Genomic DNA, 19447 nt, shown 5'->3' with positions numbered 1-19447 from the left:
TATACGATATCCTCAATATGTGCCGAACCACGAACAATATTTTAACCCAAAAATTAACAAATTCATGTTCGGCTCAGACGATAATCATATTATGTGCCGAACCTTGAACATAAGAGGTTTCGGCTGATACGATATTCTCCATATGTGCCGAACCAGTAACAATATTTGAACCCAGAAATTAAAAAATTATGTTCGGCACATACGATTTTGGATATATAAGCCGAATTAGTAATGATTCTATTCCGGGCTATTCAGGATGTTGTTCGGCTTACTATGAAACTTTCATATAAGCCGAACTAGTGTCTAGCAAAAGGGTTGGAATTGGAAATTATAGGTTCGGCGCATGCAGTAAACAAATTCAGTAAGCCGAACCGTTCATCAATTGGTAGATTCGGCTCATAGATGTGAGCCGAACCTCAACCTGTTTCGCCGAACCATGATTCAAAAAGCCTAACTTTTGATAATTAAGAGCTATAGAAGTGAGATTAAGTATAGGATATAAGTGTACCTGTGTATTAGAAGCATTGGGTTCGTCATCAATGTCTTCATCATCTGGATTTAGCTCATAAAAATCATCATCTTGAGTTTGTGTTTGAGTTTGAGCTTGTGTTTGAGTTTGTGTAAAATCATTCTCATAATCTAAGAAATCAGCCATTTCTGGATCATTGTTGTAGTTGATATGTATTTTCCTAGGTTTTTTAGATGAATGATGACCCTCCTCATCCTCCATTGAATCAAGAATTATAATTTTCTCACTTTCTCCTTCTCTTTCTCTCCTTCTTAACCAAACCAAAACTTTGATTTTTTTTTCCTCAAAATTTTCATCTAAACAACTCTTATAATTCTGAAAATTATTTTAATCACTAAACAAAATATTTAATCACTAATCAAGATTATTAACACTAATACGTAAAGGGTAGATTTGCCATTAAAAAAATTTGGGTTAAGGGATTATCTGATTTTGCTATTTCACAACCTTTTTTATCTTCATTCAGTATGCCTTGAAGATCTTGGTATGCCCAAAATCATAGTTCAAGTATATACCCGGACCTAAATTTTTATTCTTAGCCCATTTAGCTGCTATCCCTTCTGTAGGAATCTCTGCATTTTACAAAACCCTACAATCTAAAACCCTAGTACACTTCTCTTCTTTCTCTCCCAGCAGACTTTTCTGCTCTAAATTTCAGAACCGTAATTTTATCTTCCGTAAACCCGAATTTTGACCTACTCCGATTCCGATTAACTAGAAATCTAACCTACAAACATAAGCGATTATATTTTTGCTCTCTTTTTGCTCTACCTACATCAGAACTTATGGGGAAGAAGAGAAAGCAGCCCGAGAAAGAGGTTTCAGTAAAGAAAGAAGAAACTGCACCAGAAAGACCTAAAAGAACACTTTTAGGATGGAAGGATAAAGATACTGATGTTGAAGAGAAACAACAAAATGGCGATTCTCCATTTTTTAGGAACAAGGAGAAACTTCTTGTTACTTGTTCTCGTCGTATAAGTTACAGGTACTTTAATTATTTTACTTCTGTGAATAATCATACATTCATTGAAGCTTTTGATATTGTTATTTACAAGCTATGATTTTTATAGGTTCCGTCATTTGATGTTGAACATGGTTTCATTGCTGCCTCATTGTAAGAAAGATAGCAAAATTGAAGCTAAAGAAAGCAAGGGTTCAACACTGAATGAGCTTGTTGAGCTTAAGAGTTGTTCTTCCTGTTTGTTTTTTGAGGTAATTTTTGAGAATTTCTACATGAGTGACTCCAATAATTCATGTCTAGATAGGGTTCTTACTATTACTTAAGTAATTCACTTGTGCTAGTTGGAGACTTGGAAGATTATGATTTTTGAGAAATTATAAGGAAATGTGATTTTGCTTATTTTATGTAAGAGGGGGCTAATTGCTGAGTTGTTCCATATATTTAGAGTACTCTTTTTTTGTTGATTGCATAACTTGTACAGTTGTGTGAAATATATGGTTTTATGGATGTGACCCTCTTTTTAGACGAACCCTCTTTTGAAATCAGCCCTCCTTTTCTCGAGTGTAAAGGGGTAGTTGCTGGTTGATGTATTATCCTTGATGTAAGGATTTGAGATGTAGCTTGCATTTTATTTATTTCTTTGCTCTTATGCTACTTTAGTTTGTCTGTTGCTGATAATTTTCAAATTTTCTCCCTTTTCCTTTCTCTTTTGAACAATTTCAGTGCAGAAAAGGAAAGGATCTGTACCTTTGGGTGGCCAAGAGCCCTAACGGACCTTCTGTGAAGTTTTTAGTTGATGCTGGTAATATTTCCTTTCATTTGCCTATTTGAGAATCATCTGTATTACTATTTTTTGGATGTTTTTTTTTTGAAGATATGGCTGGTGAAATTGATTGTCTCATTTTATTTTATTTTCATTCTAGTGCACACTATGGAAGAATTGAAGCTCACAGGAAATCACCTGAAAGGTTCACGACCACTTTTAACATTCTCCTCCAATTTTGAGAAAGATGCGCACTGGAGGATGTTGAAAGAATTGTTAATACAGGTATTTTCATATTTCTTTTGCTTATTTTAATTTTAAGTAGAAAACTGTGGAATTGTGGTTGTGGAAATTATCTAGTCTAATCTTTATTGGTATTTAACGCCATAAGCATGAAACCAAAGTCATACAAGAACATGAAATCTGGTGCATAACCTTTTGGCACTAGAGAAGAAAATTCCAGGAGCTGGAATGCAGGTTGCCTCTTTCATTGTAAAAACTAAAAAGGAATAACACATTTTATATAGAAACATTTATGTCTTGATTTTCTCCAACAAAGGCTTATGACTTTACCTAATTTTGTAAGTCGGTATAAGGTAGACCCCAAATTTCTCTAAAATTCTAAATTTGGGACTTTGTCAGTGATAAAAAGACAACTAATTGGTATCTTTAAGATACTTGCATGTCAAGTTGCAGTGATGTAGTTTGGAAAATGGATAAAGAATAGTTTGACTATCAGTGGATGTGGTCCTTGTGGAAGAAATGATCAGTAAAGGCTCTAAGCTACGGCAATGTGCTATATAAGAAATGATAGAAAGAGAGAACGACATACAGAGAGAAACGATCTGATCTCACTATGAAGCTACATTAGTTGTTCTGTAGCCACGTTCTAGTGGACTAACATTATATTTGTTTTGACAGACCTTTGGGACTCCAAAAGATCACAGGAAAGCTAAACCGTATCATGACCACGTTTTTGTTTTCTCCCTTCTTGATGATCACATATGGTTCCGAAATTACCAGGTATATTTTGTTTCCGACTGTCAACTTTGCTATCTTCCTTCCAGATTGACTACTTCCATTCTATTGCTTAGCTATATATTTTGTATAATGTGAGTTTAGTTGTTTGGTCAACCACACATCGCGTAGTTGTTTGATCAACCACACATCGCGTAGTATTGTAATTCTGTCTTGTGTATACGTATGCACCAAACTAGCTTTCCTGATTTGCTAAACCTGGAATAACTTTTAGGCTACCTGTAGTCATCGGCCTATTTCAATCTGCATTCCTGCTTGAGATACATAATTTCACCAAGCTTTATTGGGATTTTACTTGCTTGCTAAGTATTACCTCATTTTAGCAGCATTTATGTCTGCCTAATGGTACTGTACATCTGTCTACGGACACGAGAATTGCAAGTCAGCATTTTTGTCTGCCTAATGGTACTGTACATCTGTCTATGGACACGAGAATTGCAAGTCAGGTGCTTGTCATTCTCACCGAGAACCATAGTATAGTCAAGACATAATGCTGGATTTTATTTCACTTGGATCGAACATTACTATTTGTTTAATGTTGAAATTCGAAACAGATACTTGTTCTTGTCTTCGGGATTCAATCCAGACAATATCCGCACAACGTAGAATTGAGTTGTTTTGTCTTCGGGATACATAGTAAGATATAAAGATTATCTATCTGTAGTTTATGATACATGACACAACTGATGTAGTTTATAATACATGACATAACTGAATTTGCTCTTACTTGTATGCAATAGCCGATGCTGCTTTAGTCTTATTACCTTGAGATGAGTCATAGTGACTTGCATTAGTATTTACTGGTATTCCCCCCTCAGTATTCCTCAAAGACATATTTTACTGTCCAAGTTATAAAAGTGGAGTTTTCATTTTGGCTTGTCCAACTAGATAGCGGAGTTCGAATTCCAGTATTGTTTTTCACACGTGTCCTTATTTATGATGCATGGGTATCACACAATGACTTCAATTCTTCTAGTAATCTTATTATATTTTGTTTTTCTTTAATATCTTGTCTAAAATGTAACAATATCGGAGTAGATTATGTTGACATTCCCTTTATCCTAGGAGAAGATTAGTATCCGAAGATTATATTGGTAATTAGATAAAGGGTAAAACAGGCAGAAATCTGGATTTTTATGAAACCCAATTTTTTTTATTAATCTAAGATATTCCAAAATTCCGCCTTTATAACTTGGATGGAGGTGAGGGAGTGGCTAGGATTTGAACCAGCATCCACTGGTCTATTTTATTATTTTTTACTACCGAAATCCTAATTTAGGTCTACACCAACATGGTCTGAGCATTTCATAAACTGTTTTGTTATTTTTTTGTTTTCTTTACAAGTTTACTTTTTATTTCCCGTGATCACTCTTCTGCCTTCTGATTCTCAGTTTTTTGCGGGTTTCATAAAAATCCAGAAACTTAGTTCCTAATTTTTTTCAGTATGAAATTGGTCTTTGTTGCAGATTTCTGTTCCCCACAATGAAACAGATAAAGTGGACCGTGGTGGTCTGGACAAGATGACTCTAGTGGAGGTTTGTGACGATCATTCTTGGACTTGAAAAACCTTAAGAAACATCAAAATGTTGTTTTACGTATTTCTTCTTTTTATTATGGACAGGTTGGTCCAAGGTTCTGCTTAAATCCAATCAAGATATTTGCTGGCAGCTTTGGTGGCCCGACATTATATGATAACCCATTTTATGTATCTCCAAACGAGGTTAGAAGATCATTACACGTTTACTCTTCTGTAATAGGCTACTGCAAATGGTTTTTTCCCGTTGACCATAGAATCCCTTCCTACATGTTTGTTTGTTGCATGAGACTTTCTTGATAATCTGGATCAAATGTCTGAATTTCTCTTTTTTGCTGGATTCCATTGACGGATTTTTGGCAGAATCTGATGTTGCTGATCTATGATGTAAAATAATATTTCGATTGTCATGAAATAATTTTTTTTTTCTTTCCTGTTGATTTGTTGTGCTTTCAGCATAGAGCAGCAGATAAGAGGAAGAAAGCTGGGAAGTACGCGCACAAGGTCGAGGCCAAGACAAGGAGAAAGGCTCATGAACAAGATAATCCATTACAGCCTGACGAGTATGCAGATATGTGGAAAGGAGAGTGATCTCCTAACTATAGATGTTGATCTGAATTCCTATCTTAATCCCCATCTTGATTTGTGCTCTTTCTATTTACTGTTTCGTTTTTTTTATGCCTTCATATGTTGTTTTAGATGGTAAAAATCGAAATCTTCTGTATCTCAAGGAATACCAAAGTTTATAGTTGGTCAATTGCTTGTAGGAAAACTGAACTTGAGAAAAGTTCTTCTGATTAGTTGACTTATATCTGTTGCGGAGGAGAACATTCACTTGAAAAACATGGACAGAAAAACCAATATCATTTTGAAGACGGTACATACTGCATTGAATTTTTTCTCAATTTCTTCAATGTCTTCAACGGTTAATCGAACGTACAATCTCATCATCACTAGTAGATTGAATTAAACTAGTAGTTTCAATTAATTCAATCGCTGGATCATTTGCAACATCATACTAAGTAGATATACAAATGTAATCGAACCTACAATCTCATCACTAGCAGTTCCATTTGCAACATCATACTACTAATTAGTTATACAAAAGTCCGAGTTAAGAACCTTTCATTGAAATAGAACACATAGAAGAAATCCAATCCATGGCAACCGAGATCAACATCTAACTTCTTGCTTGAATCTCCTGCAGATCTTCAAAGTCATTACACCCCTGATAATCACACTTGCCTTGTCCATCTCCATAATTACATAACATCTGAGCAAAATATCAATAAAAACATATTTAAACATACCAAAAAAAAACTAACCATCAAGACATTTCCAAACCAAACACAAAAACTTTACCTGCCATCCTTATGTCGCAAAAGAGTAGAGAAATTTCTAAACACCATAACCAACACGAAGAATATCAGAAAGATCTACTAAGAAAAAACTTGTTAACAATCTTCAAGCTCTTTCCTGAACAGAAGACCTTCGATCTCTCTGATTCTTTGAAGATCACTGTGAATCATCTCCTCATCACTGGCTACAAAACCTTCCTCCTCAACTTCCTCACCACTGGATGCTGCAGTACCATAAGCATCATATACGTCTTCACAATCTTCATCATCCTCTTCCATCTCATCATGGTTCCTCTCAGCATTTCCATCACCATCAGACTCTCCAGCTAATCGTTCTCTCGTGGTTCTTGCGATAGTGGGTGGATTTGCCTTCTCATCCATATATCTCTCGTACCATGCATCTTCTCCTCTCTTTGTCTCTAACTCCTTTTCTCCTCATTATCACTCTCAACGTCCTCTTCTTCCATCTGTTCCTCCTCCTCCTCAGATTCATTTTTTGTTGCACTTCCACTTTTCACCCATATTCTTGATTTATTCCTCTCAGCTCTCTCTTGTTGTTTTCTCTCATCTCTTGCTACCCTTTTTTCCTTCCATCAAGCATACTCATGAGCATTTTCTTGTCTTACCCTCTCATATTCCGCCTTTTGATTCCTCCTGTTTATCTCTCCTTTCAGAAAATTCTTTAAATAAATCAGTTCACTGGTTTCTAGAGAAAGGGCTACTCTCTTGGCAAAGCCATAGGTATCTGAAGTTTGCAAAGATCCATTGTTCACCCTCCTTCGTTTTCCATGCCTAACTCTCTCTGATTGTTTTATCAATATTTCTATTTTGGATTAATTTTCAGTTTTTCAGAATTTATTTCTTTAATCCTCTCAAAATACCATCAATAACCATTTATGGCGTGAGGTGGAACGTCTCTTGTCAATTCACGCCTATTCAAAGCCATGCGCAACCCTTCCATAGACATCATTATTTCTCTAAACCAAAAATTTAAAGTCTAAGTCTAGGCACTTCATTAGCCTTAATTCATTTCAGAACTGTCATTATGAGATGCACTGGTAAGTCACCTAATTTTATTGGTTTCATTTGGGCACTAATTAAGATATTTGATTCTTTGCGGATCCAGGTAAGTCATCACCTGTTGGGTGGCACCACTGTTAGTTGGAGCACATCAACTAGGTTGCGTGCTACCACTATTGCCATTTCCCGTCTCACAAAAGTCATAGTACTCTTGATGTAGGACATCTACCTATTTTCATTGTATCAACTATTATAGTTGATCCCTTCATCTGTATCAACAATCATTGTTGATCCCTTGCGTCTGTTTTACCTTACTTGCTTTGCAAGTCCTTTACTTTCCTAGTTTAGGTAGAATTCCTTTTATTGTCCTCTTAGTCGGTCATGATAGCTTATATAAAGTCTAAGCCTTCTTTTTTAGAGAATACAATCTTTTAATTAATCAATTATCAATATTATTATCAATTATCCAAATCCTAAAGTCTTGATCATAGAATCAGATTTTATTAAGTTTCTGACGAAACTTAAACTCTATCCTCATCCCCATCAACTAGTTTGCTTTCACCTATTTCAATCCTGATCTGTGCTCTATTAGTTGGTATCAGATACAAAGTTTTTAGATTTTTATCTAGAAACAGATTCTTCAACCCGCTTCCGCAAACTCAAACCCTATTTTAATGCATGGTACCTTGATGATGGTACTATTGCTGGTGATAGCTTGGAAGTAGCAAAAGCATTATCGATAATTCAGGCTGAAGGTAGTAGTCGTGGGTTACATCTTAATGTTAGCAAGACTGAATTATTTTGGCCCTGTGTCGATCCTAGAAGCCAAGATGATGGCGTCTTTCCGGCCAACATTAATAGACCTACTAGTGGTGTAAAGCTGTTGGGAGGGCCGGTGAGTCTTAATTTGCAATTCTGTAGTGATCTTGTAAAGACTAAAATTGATAAGACTTTACAACTAATGGAATATGTTAAGCAATTACATGACCCGCAGTGTGAGTTATTACTCTTACGAAGTTGCGTAGGTGTGTCGAAGCTTTATTTTAACCTGAGAACCACTAAACCTGATGCTCTCCAACAAATTATTTCTTTTTATGATCTTCCCTTGGTACAGTTTCTGCGACATATTTTTACAAGAGATGGTGCAGGGTTTGGTCTTCTCCAACAACGTGTTGCTACACTGCCAATGAAAGATGGGGGTCTGGGTGTTTACACGATGGACGACACAAGTAAATACTGTTTTCTTGCTTCTTGTTTTCAAACAAGAAATCTGCAGGAGGTCATTCTTAATCTTCCACCTGAATCTGAACCAAGCCTAAGTTTTCAGCATGCCTTGTCACAATTCAAGCAGGTATGTGGGATGTCTTCTTTCGATGTCAATAATATTGCCATTCGTCCTATGAAATCTTTGGCAATGCAGTATTTTGAGGTTGTCAAGAATGATATGCCTTACAAATTTGTTATGTCAGAACGTGATACTATACTTTGGCAAAGAAATAGGCTTGAACATGCGCAGGATTATCTTAAAGTTATACCAATATGTGGGCTTAATCAGACACTTGGGCCTCGCCATTTCAGGGAAGTTGTTTGTTACAGGCTTGGTGTACCTATTTTTAATACTATTGATGTGTGTGCTTGTTGTAAGAGGAAGATGGATGTCTATGGAGATCATGCACTTCATTGTGCAAGTGAGGTGGGTATAAATTTTAGGCATGATTTTGTTAGGGATGTTGTGTCCGATATTTTTTACAAGGCCGGAGTTGCAGCTAGAAAGGAGGTCAATCTTGGGCTCTTATCTGATGATGCCAAGACTTTAAAGCCTGCTGACATTCTTGTCTATAATTGGATCAACGGGCAAGATGTTTGTTTTGATGTTATGGGTGTCTCACCCTTTTCTGGTATTAGTGGTCGGGTTTTCGTTCCGGGTGTCGCCATTTCTAATGCTATTTCACGCAAGCGGGCAAAATATTTGGATAAGATGACGGCTCATGGGTATGGTTTTGGCGTCCTTACTTTTTTCACTTTAGGTGAACTTAGTGAAGACATGGTGATTTTATGAAGAGGTTGAGAAATTGTATAGCTAACTATGACCTCAATTACAAACTAGGTAACTCGCTTTTTTATAGATTAAGTATTTCTATTCAAAAAGGTGTAGGGGCTCAACTTGTTGCTATGATGCCCTTTATCGACATTGTACCTTGTATTTGATTCTTTTGTTAATAAAAGCCTTTGCGGCACCTTTAAAAAAAAAAAAAGGACCTAGTTTCTATTTCTTTTCTAAACAATGAGCGAATTCTATACAAAAGATATAAAGCAAATAATAAAGTTTATTCTTACCAGAAGAGATTCTGATTATATCCTGAAGATTGTTTTTGACAGACAAAATAAACTTCTTGAAGTGTATCAGATTGCTAAAGCTCAAGAGGAAGAATTTCTGATTGCTGAAGCTAAACGTGAAAAGCTTGCTTTGGCTGAAGCTAAACGTGAAAAGTTTAAGATTGCATTGGCTGCAGTTAAACGAGAATATCAACCTGTTTCGGAAACATCAGTTAAGAGAAAAGCTTACGAGGTATTCAGTGAAAAAATGGCTGAATTTGACCGTGAATATAAACTTCTATCTGTTCGTGATGAAAAGAACGTTGTTTCTGTAACAAAAGAATTTCAGGTAGACAAAGCTCCACTTGCTTCTCAAGAAAATATTAATAGACCAGTTACGAGAGCAAACCTTCCTTATTTATACAAATTGTTGGGATTAGAATATAAAGAAGAATAAAATCTGGTGGACGAAGATGAACAATCACATAGCGATAAAGATGTTTCGTTATCAACTCAAGAGGAGTTATTGCTTTCTGATGGTTTTATAGTTATTTTGGCCACATCAGTTGGCGAGGAGAATACAATAGAAACTTCAAAAAAGGATGAAGCAAATCAGCTACAGGAAGTTTTACATGATTCATCAACACTTAATGGAAAGTCTTCGGTTCTTAACTTAATAGATTCTGATGTTGATATACCTGTTTTATCTAGGGTTGAAAATAATCAGGTTATTTTACATGAGGAAAGACGTATGATCTCTTCTGACAACCCTAACAAGATTCAACTTGTTGAGTTAACTCCCGAGAATTCGTTTGTGATATATCCGGCTAGAGCATTAAATTATAAGCCATTATTTCATAATTCTGTCTACAAGCTTGGTTATTTATCTCAAGAAGATACAGCTACTGAAAATTATACTGGAAAGTTTCGTGGTCGTATATTTTCTAACGCCGAGAGAATATCTTTAGACAAAGATTTAGAAGTGAAATTTAGAATTCAGATCCCTGACACTAGGTTTATTATAGAACCTGATGAGGTGTTTGTTTCTGTCTGTCGGTGTGAAACTGAACCTATAAAAATATTTTTGATCAATATACCAAGTTTAAGAACAAGCATTACAGCATGTCCGGAGATTGATACTTATAAGAAGAACACTCTTGTAATATAATCGACAGCAAGATGTTTTAGAAGAACAGTTACATATCTAGAACTAGCATTTACGGTTTCATACAACATTCTTTCATCTTTGTTCGAGCTGGGATTCTTGACTCAACCTGCTGGATACAGTACTGACACCAAGATGGTTTTGGTGAACTTTTACTACGAGAGAATTATGTTGCGTAAGATTTTAGTGGGTCTGAAGTTTATTCTTGAATATCCGCATGTGAGACGTTTGCATCTGTGCTTTCAATTTATAGCTGCTCATATCAGTGAGAAGTTGTTTGAAAAACAAATCTTGAAGCTTGCAAATTTTGATGACTACTTGGGTACCAAAGAGTTAAACCATTGCATTACTCTCTTGGACTCTGGTGTCGTGAATTCTCAAAGTATTGTCGAGATTTATGTGGAAACTGAGGTTCAACAAATCAAGAGTATATTCACATATTGGAGAACTTTTGGTACCTATGAACTGATGAATTTATCTTTCAAAGGCCTTTACAAAGTTGCAAAACTAGAATTACCAAATTTGGGAAGGAGTTATAAGAACGTGCCAGTGATTGAAGCAATTGTGGCTAATGTACGAATGGATGCAACAACGGAATTCACTCTTGCTCTCATGAAACTGACAGAATTTGTCATGGTATATTGGATTAAGGTAAAACGTACAAACGAATTATACATGTGCCTGGTCTTATATACAAGAACCAGAGATAAAACAGGAAGGAAATAACTTGGTGTACAAGCCAAGTAATGTACAAATATAACAACAAATATGGTACATCTGCATAACAGATTATGCATCTGCATAACAGATATGGTACATCTGCATAACAGATTATGCATCTGCATAATATCTCGTAATACCCCCCCTCAAACTCAACATGGGATAGAGCACATGTTGAGTTTGGAAATTAAGAGCTTAAGGCGTGCAGAAGACAGCGTCTTAGTGAAAAGATCAGCAGGTTGCATCTCAGAAGAAACAAAGGATAAGTTGATGATCCGTTTCTTGTACTGATGACGTACAAAATGACAGTCAATTTCAATGTGCTTTGTAAGTTCATGGAAAACATCATTATGAGCAATGTGAATAGCATCCTTGTTGTCACAGTACAATGGGGTTGGTTCTGACAGAGTAACTCCCATATCTTCTAGAAGCCATCGCAGCCAAACAATTTCTGAGGTTGAGTGTGCAAGAGCTCTATACTCTGCTTCAGCACTAGAGGGGGAAACTACGTTTTGCTTCTTGCTGCGCCAAGATATTAATGAACTGCCTAAAAATATGTAATAGCCTGTAGTTGAGCGTCTGTCTGTAATATCTCCTGCCCAATCTGAATCTGAATATGCACGAAGGCAGAGATCAGAAGTGGATGAAAACGTAACTCCTTGATACAATGTCCCTTTGATATAACGTAAGATTCTGAGTACAGCTGCATAGTGAGTGGATCGCGGAGCTTCCATGAACTGACTAACTATATGCACTGCATGACTGATGTCTGGTCGAGTAATAGTTAAGTAGTTTAGACTTCCCACAAGCTGACGGTACAAGGTAGGATTAGAAAGAAGAAGTTTCCCATCAGAAGGACTAAGCTTGTTGTTCAATTCAAGAGGTGTGGCTGCAGTTTTATTATCCGTCAATCCTGCACGTTGAAGAATGTCTGATGCATATTTTACTTGAGAGATGAAACAATCATCAGATTAGTGATCAACTTCTAAACCAAGAAAGTAACATAAGGAGCCTAGATCCTTCATTTCAAAACATGAACTAAGATGTGTTTTAAGAGAATCAATGCCTTTCATGTCATCACCTGTAATAACCATATCATCTACGTAGAGAAGTAGAATAACCATACCCCTTGTTGTTGAACGCGTAAACATGGCTGAATCATATGCACTTTGAGTGAACCCAAATCATAGAACATCATTGGAAAATTTTTCAAACCAAGCACGAGGTGCTTGTTTGAGTCCATAGAGAGGTTTACGGAGCCTACATACTTGATTAGGTGAGTAAGACATTCCAGGTGGAGGTAGCATATACACTTCTTCTTGAAGATCTCCATGAATAAAGGCATTTTTCACATCCATTTGATGTAGATTCCATTTTCGAGCAACAACAACAGCAAGAAGAGTACGAACTATAGTCATACGGGCAACAGGGGCAAATGTTTCTTCATAGTCTATACCATACTCCTGAGTGTATCCTTGAGCAACTAGACATGATTTGTATCTAACTATCTTGCCGTCTGAGTCAGTTTTAACTTTATATACCCATTTACTTCCAATTACAGACTTTCCTGGAGGTAGTACAACCATATCCCAAGTATGAGCTTCTTTGTGGGGAACTAATTTTTCATCCATAGAATGTTGCCAGACTGGTAGTACAGATGCTTCCCTGTAAGAAGTTGGTGCATGCACAGATAAAATCGATGATAATGAGCAATGATAGTCTGCAAACCTGACTGGTGGTCGACGATTTCTTGTTGGTAAAGTAACATTGTCAGATATAGGATCTCCTTCTGGAGAAGCTGCGTCAGGACTAACCATAGAGTGCTCTTGTATTGCTTCACTAAATTCAAGAAGAGTAACATCTGTGGAGGCAAGCTGAATGGATGTTGATGGAGAATTGGACTGAGGCATATCCTCAAAAGGATCTAGATAAGAGAATTGTTCTAGGTTGGGAGATTTACTAGTGGGAAGAGACCAAAAGGGTATATTCTCCCAGAATGTAACATGTCTGGAAACACGTAATCTTTGACTCTCTGGATCATAGCACCGATAACCTTTTTGTTCTATGCCATAGCCTAGGAATACACATATAGCAGTCTTTTTGCTAAGTTTGGTTCTTTCTCTCTCAGTAAGAAGAACGAAGCAGGTTGACCCAAAAACACTAAGCTCAGAGTAATCTGGTTTCTTGTTGTATATCCGTTCATATGGAGACATTCCTTCTGTAACTATGGACGGAATACGGTTTATGTTGTAGACTGCAGTCAGGACTGATTCACCCCAAAAGTTAGAAGGGACTGACGCTGACAAGAGTTGCGTTCTAGCTGTCTCTATGATATGGCGGTGTTTTCTCTCTGCAACACCATTTTGCTGTGGAGTTTCAGTGCAAGATAATTGGAGAAAGGTACCTTCTGTTGCAAGGAATTCTCTGAAAGGAGTTGATATATACTCTCCCCCTTGATCAGCTCTGAATGTTTTGATGGTTTTTCCGAATTGGGTCTTGATCATTCTAGAAAAGGTTGTGTAAATTTTTAAAAAATCTGATCTAGAACTGAAAAGATATATCCAGGTAAAACGGGAGAAATCATCAATGAAAGTAACATAATATAGTGCTCCTCCCTTAGAGATAATAGGAGATTTTCCCCATACATCTGAGTGGATGAGATCAAAAGGTTTGACAGAATGAGTTATACTATTACTGAAAGGAAGAGCAGTTTGTTTTCCTAATTTTCATGAGATGCAATAAGGTTCTTTATCAACCTGAATAGTTCCTAACAATCCACTATTTATTATATGAGTGAGACGAGAGAAGGACACATGTCCTAACTTAGAATGCCATGACATAAAAGGAGACACAGACTGAGAAAAGGAATTTGCAGTTGCGGCAAGCTCACTCTTTGACAGCCTAGGAGAAATCAGTCTTTCGAGAAGATACAATCTTCCTACTCTACGGCCTATCCCAACAAGCTTCTCTGTCTTGGGATCCTGTATCACACAGCCAGAATAGAAGAAGTGAATGTTAAATCCCTGATTACATAATTGTCCAATTGATATAAGGTTCATTCTTATTTTTGGAACAAGCAACACATCAGATATATGTATCTTGTCAGAGATTTTAATCTGACCAATATGACTGGCAGCCAGTTCAGATCCATCTGCAGTTTGGATTGTAGGTATAGTAATAGGACTTTTCTGCTCAAATATGCTAGAATCTAAAGTCATATGGTTAGATGCACCTGAGTCAAGAAACCAACCATTTGAAAAGCTACTTGTGGAAGTAGATAGTGCAGATACTGCTGTAGAGTTATTGTTACCCATTGAGAGTGCTTGCTTGAGCATCTCTTGTATGTCAGCTAGATTGTTTGGTGTGGATGCAGCTGCATAACTGGATGGTGCAGATGTGTATCCAGTTCCATTAAACTTTCTTCGTTCTCTCATATTTCTGGAAGTAGGGGATGTACAGTTTCCTACTGTATGCCCTGGTTCCTTGCAGTAGTTGCACTGGATTGGGAAGCTTGATCCTTGCTGGATTGTTTGTGTGTTTGAGCTTTGTGATCCACTTTGCACTGATGGCACGGTGCAGTTCTTGGCTAGGTGGCCTGGTTTCTTACAGTTGTAGCACTGGATTTGTGAGAAATCACGATGAGTTTTCTGAGAGTTGAGATGACTGTTAAAGTTTGCACGTGAATTGACTGCAAACACTGCTGGTATGTCTGATTTGATTCTTTTTCGAGTTTCTTCAGTGATGAGTTCTGACAATGCGGCTTCGACAGACGGAAGAGGTGATCGATGGAGGATTGAGGCTCTCACAGTCTCAAAGTCATCTCTTAATGCCATTAAGAGCTGAACTAATCGAGACTCTTCTCTGTAATTTTTCCATAACTCTATATCAGCTGTCCAGTTCGGTTCCATTAGTGCTAACTGGTTCCATATGATTGACATCTCAGAGTGAAAATCTGAGACAAATTGTTCCATCTGTTGTTTCATAGATCGAATATCATGTTCTAACTTATAACGTTGAGCAAAGTTTATCTGGGTATACCTTTTTGAGAGAAACTCCCATGCATCTTTGGCAGTCTCAAAGCTTGTAAGTTGCATGCTTATAGATGTTACTACTGTGTTGCTTATCCAGGTTAATATTTTGTGATTATTGATCTCCCAGCTCTCTGCAGTTTCTTCTCCTGTATCTTTTCCTTTGTCAGTGATAACGACTCCGTTTGCAGGCTTCTTAGCTTTGCCGTCAATATATTTCCACATGGCTTTTCCCTTGAGGAAACTTCTCATTAAGAAAGACCAATGATTGTAGTTTGTTCCATCAAACTTCACAGTAATGGGTTGATAATCTTCATGTGACATGTTGGGCTGTGATGAGGAAGATATGACACTAGGGTTTTGAGTTTTATGATTCTGATACTGGTTACTAGTTATCGTTTGTTTATTGCAGCGGAAACACGGTTTGATTTAGATCTTGACTGGCTCTGATACCATGACAGAATTTGTCATGGTATATTGGATTAAGGTAAAAGGTACAAACGAATTATACATGTGCCTGGTCTTATATACAAGAACCAGAGATAAAACAGGAAGAAAATAACTTGGTGTACAAGCCAAGTAATGTACAAATTTAACAAAAAATATGGTACATCTGCATAACAGATTATGCATCTGCATAACAGATATGGTACATCTGCATAACAAATTATGCATCTGCATAATATCTCGTAATAGAAACTTTGTCGTATAAAGGGGTTGTTTTTGCTTGGAAAAGGAGTGACAGATTATGTTTGCGTCACATTTGACAGCGAATCCTTCTTTTGTCGAGTATGGCTTGGACCTGTATGCTCCTCAGACTTTCATCAATCTTTCCTCGGAACTGAAACTGCTGCATGGTAGACTAATGAATTCAAGATTTTCCGTGAGGTTGTACCAGTTGATAGACTTTGGAATGATTTGAGGTGTTGCTTGGATTACGCACTTTTAAAAATTACTCGATGGGACGATTCTTTTTACAACGGTGTCCCGGAATATGGTGATAACAAAGCTATTGTGGAGATTCATTGTGTCGATCAAGGAAATGTAACATTTCGAACTGGTTATTTCATGAAGGAATACTTTCCAATCTTTTTCAAGTTCTTCGAACTCTCGTCATCAATCCTAGTGCACGCTGTGAAAATTCTACTCTTCTTCGTGATTGGAATATGGTATATTTTCCTGGAGTTACTCTGTACGTACCAAACTTGGAAGAAAAGTCACACGAATTTGAGGGTGGAAACTAATAAGGATGATCGTGGATAGTTTGTGGACATGCATCCAGTAATCTATTTTACATTTTGGACAGACTTTGGTAAAGTTCAAAAGGTATTAAAAGATAAAGGGTTATTTAAGTTAGCTCCTGATGACTTGAAGTACTGGACTTCGATGAATGAATATTCAAAAGAGGCTATGGAAATATTTAGACTGTTTAAGAAGGCACGTATGAAAGATGTTGTTTTACTGTATAATTCATCGGATGTTTGCTTTTGTAAAAATGGTACGGTGGAGTCTATTGGGTCCTTATTATCTGAGTTGACAACCGAAGGTTCTCGATCCAACATTGTCACTTATGATTCAGTAACTGCTAGCAATAGAAGTCCAAATTTTAGAGTGTATGGACATGCACTAATAATGGTGAGACTATTTCGATGTTATGCCAGTTGGGACGATCAGACTCATCTTGTAATATTTTTTGCTGATGGGGCGTGCCTTATTCGAATCTTTCATAAGCTAATGGGTGTTTGTGGACACACTTATCCACGAACCTTTCCTTTCATATATACTTGTCACATTCACGTCGACAAGGTTGCAGCTAGCTCATTGTTTGTGCAGGATCACTATGTTTGTCAAAGAAGTGTGTTCGTAGGAGATAATTAATACGAAAGAGGCAAAGAAATCTGCACTTTATTACTGAATTTGATGGTTTTTATTACTGTCAACTACTACAGCGGCGCGCGGCTAAAATTCATCCGGGAAGAAAACTCATTTTGTCCTGTTGTTCTTCAATTAATTAATTCAGCAGGAGAAGCCAACAAGTCATTTTTTGTTTCAAATACAACTGGTTTGCATACATATACTAGAGAAGGACACGGTTCATTACATGGACGCTGTTTTGCATTTACAAAGATGGTTTGTCGAGATATTTCTAAACGGGTGTCTATCGAGAGCTGTAGGAACTTATTATTAGAATTGAATCCTTATAATAATCGTGTTCGGTCTCTGATGACTATTGGATTTCATGACCACCTGCAATGATCTGTGCTCCATTAACTCTCAAGCCACCTTCACGAGACCCTTGACCATTCATCAACCTTACATTCCTTTTCCCGCCCAAATGCACATTTTTAATTATATTTCAAATTGATTTTTATACCTCCCATTAAAACATCTATTTCAACCCATTTCCAAACCCTCCAAAGCAACATTAATTTCGTTTGGATTTATCAGTGCTTAATATTTTACTTGTTGGAGTAAAAACAATAGTCATTATTATTCAACAACCATAGTCTGCTGGATGATGACGTACCTGATATGTGTCATGATAAGTTGGTGTAGAAGTACTATCAAGAAATTTGTCCTACTTCAACTAGCTAATATCATTCACGTGCAAAAGCCGGTCGTCTCTCATAAAGATCAGGAGAGGAGGACTACAAAAGATGTTAACTCTAAGATTGACAGGAACTCGGACCACCTACACGACAGATAGGCCTCCAAACTTTCATCAAATTTTATCCCTCTTTTTTGTACAAACCAGTTTCAACGTTCAAATATTTCCAAGTTAAAGGTTCTATCCTCCAGAGTATCTCAACCTCGTATCTCTTTCAACGTTGTTGTGCATTGTCGCACACACATTATATGCTCTTTTTTCATATGGCAGTGTTGCATTCATATGCAATTTTTTAAACACTCCCCAACCACTCATTTGAAAACCCATTCAATGCGTATTTTCTTATTTCATATCAATCTGCTTATTTATATGGAATCATCTAAAACCCAACGAGAGATCAATCCTACTGTTTCTGATATACAAGATCTAACATCTCAAATGGCAGAAAAACTTACTTAACCCATAAATCTCCCCTCAACTCTCACTGAACCAGTTTTCATTGAAAAAACAATGGTCTTAGTTGAACATAATAATAATTAGAAATGGTTTATTGATGGTTACATTTTCAGTGAGACTTTGGGACCGATTTCTTCGATTAGAAATCATATATGTTCTCAATAGCCTCTGGCTTAAGTTCCTACTGTCACAACTTTCAGTGATTTGAGAAACAAAGTGCTGATACGGTTTGTTCTTGAAACTGATTTCAACAGGGTTAATGAAAAACGTCCTTGGTTTGCTTGGGGGTACCTCATAGTTCTTACAGTTGTTCCTCCTTCAGGATGGCCAGTTGTTAGAGAATTGCTCGGTCGAACTCGCATGCGTTGCTATCTCAAGTATGTTTGTCAATATTAGTGATCAAAACTATAAGTCTTGATTACTAGTCTATTAGAGATAAGGTCTTGGATTAGGATAGAAAGCGTAGTTGAGCTCAAGTCTCCATGGCAATCATCATACAAGACGAAGGACTACTCAAGGAACTGGTGGATCTTCATCGACTAAAAGGTATGTGGAGACTTGAACTTATCTGTCACTCAAAAGTCTGTTTACTCTATCTCCTACTTTTGAGACAAAAGTCGTTTTGATATATAGACTTTCATTATACACATTTGCTATTTCGAGCCGAGTTTATCTCGCCTATCTATTTCTCGAAATATGTGTTGGTAAGCTTTCGCTTTGGCCGAATTCATCTTTACCAAGTGACGAAAGTCATGTTATGTTTTAATCACTTTGAAAATTGCTCTGAAGAAAAATGCTCTGTGAATAACGGCTATATAACGTTCTCTGAGAATGTTTCAATGATTGAAATGAGAGTTTAGATTACATAACCATTGGTGGATATAAACATTGTCGTGGAAACACATATATGCATAAGTCCTATTCCTTGAACCAAAGTTTGCTAAACTTTGT

The 19447-nt window shown here is 36.8% G+C and overlaps 1 protein-coding gene across 1 annotated transcript; it reads left to right on the top strand.

Moving 5' to 3' along the window:
* The first annotated feature begins 1074 nt into the window (after positions 1-1074).
* Positions 1075-5713, top strand: LOC113317053 (ribosome biogenesis protein BRX1 homolog 1-like). Its single transcript, XM_026565196.1, has 8 exons — positions 1075-1514; positions 1600-1741; positions 2214-2292; positions 2414-2538; positions 3175-3276; positions 4758-4826; positions 4913-5011; positions 5282-5713. Exons 1-8 carry the CDS (start codon positions 1315-1317, stop codon positions 5414-5416), a joined length of 951 nt encoding a protein of 316 aa, XP_026420981.1. The 5' UTR covers positions 1075-1314; the 3' UTR covers positions 5417-5713.
* The last annotated feature ends 13734 nt before the right edge of the window (positions 5714-19447 follow it).

The sequence above is a fragment of the Papaver somniferum genome, chromosome 10, assembly GCF_003573695.1.
Source record: "Papaver somniferum cultivar HN1 chromosome 10, ASM357369v1, whole genome shotgun sequence".
Lineage (NCBI taxonomy): Eukaryota > Viridiplantae > Streptophyta > Magnoliopsida > Ranunculales > Papaveraceae > Papaver > Papaver somniferum.
The sequence above is the reverse complement of the archived record's forward strand: the minus strand, read 5'-3'. Positions and strand labels throughout refer to the sequence as shown.

Excerpts from the sequence above, each read along its gene's own strand:
- LOC113317053 (XM_026565196.1), top strand. The coding sequence starts at position 1,315 with ATGGGGAAGAAGAGAAAGCAGCCCGAGAAAGAGGTTTCAGTAAAGAAA. Across the intron at positions 1,515-1,599 it reads TCTCGTCGTATAAGTTACAG|GTTCCGTCATTTGATGTTGA; the intron begins GTACTTTAATTA and ends TGATTTTTATAG. Across the intron at positions 2,539-3,174 it reads TGAAAGAATTGTTAATACAG|ACCTTTGGGACTCCAAAAGA; the intron begins GTATTTTCATAT and ends TTGTTTTGACAG.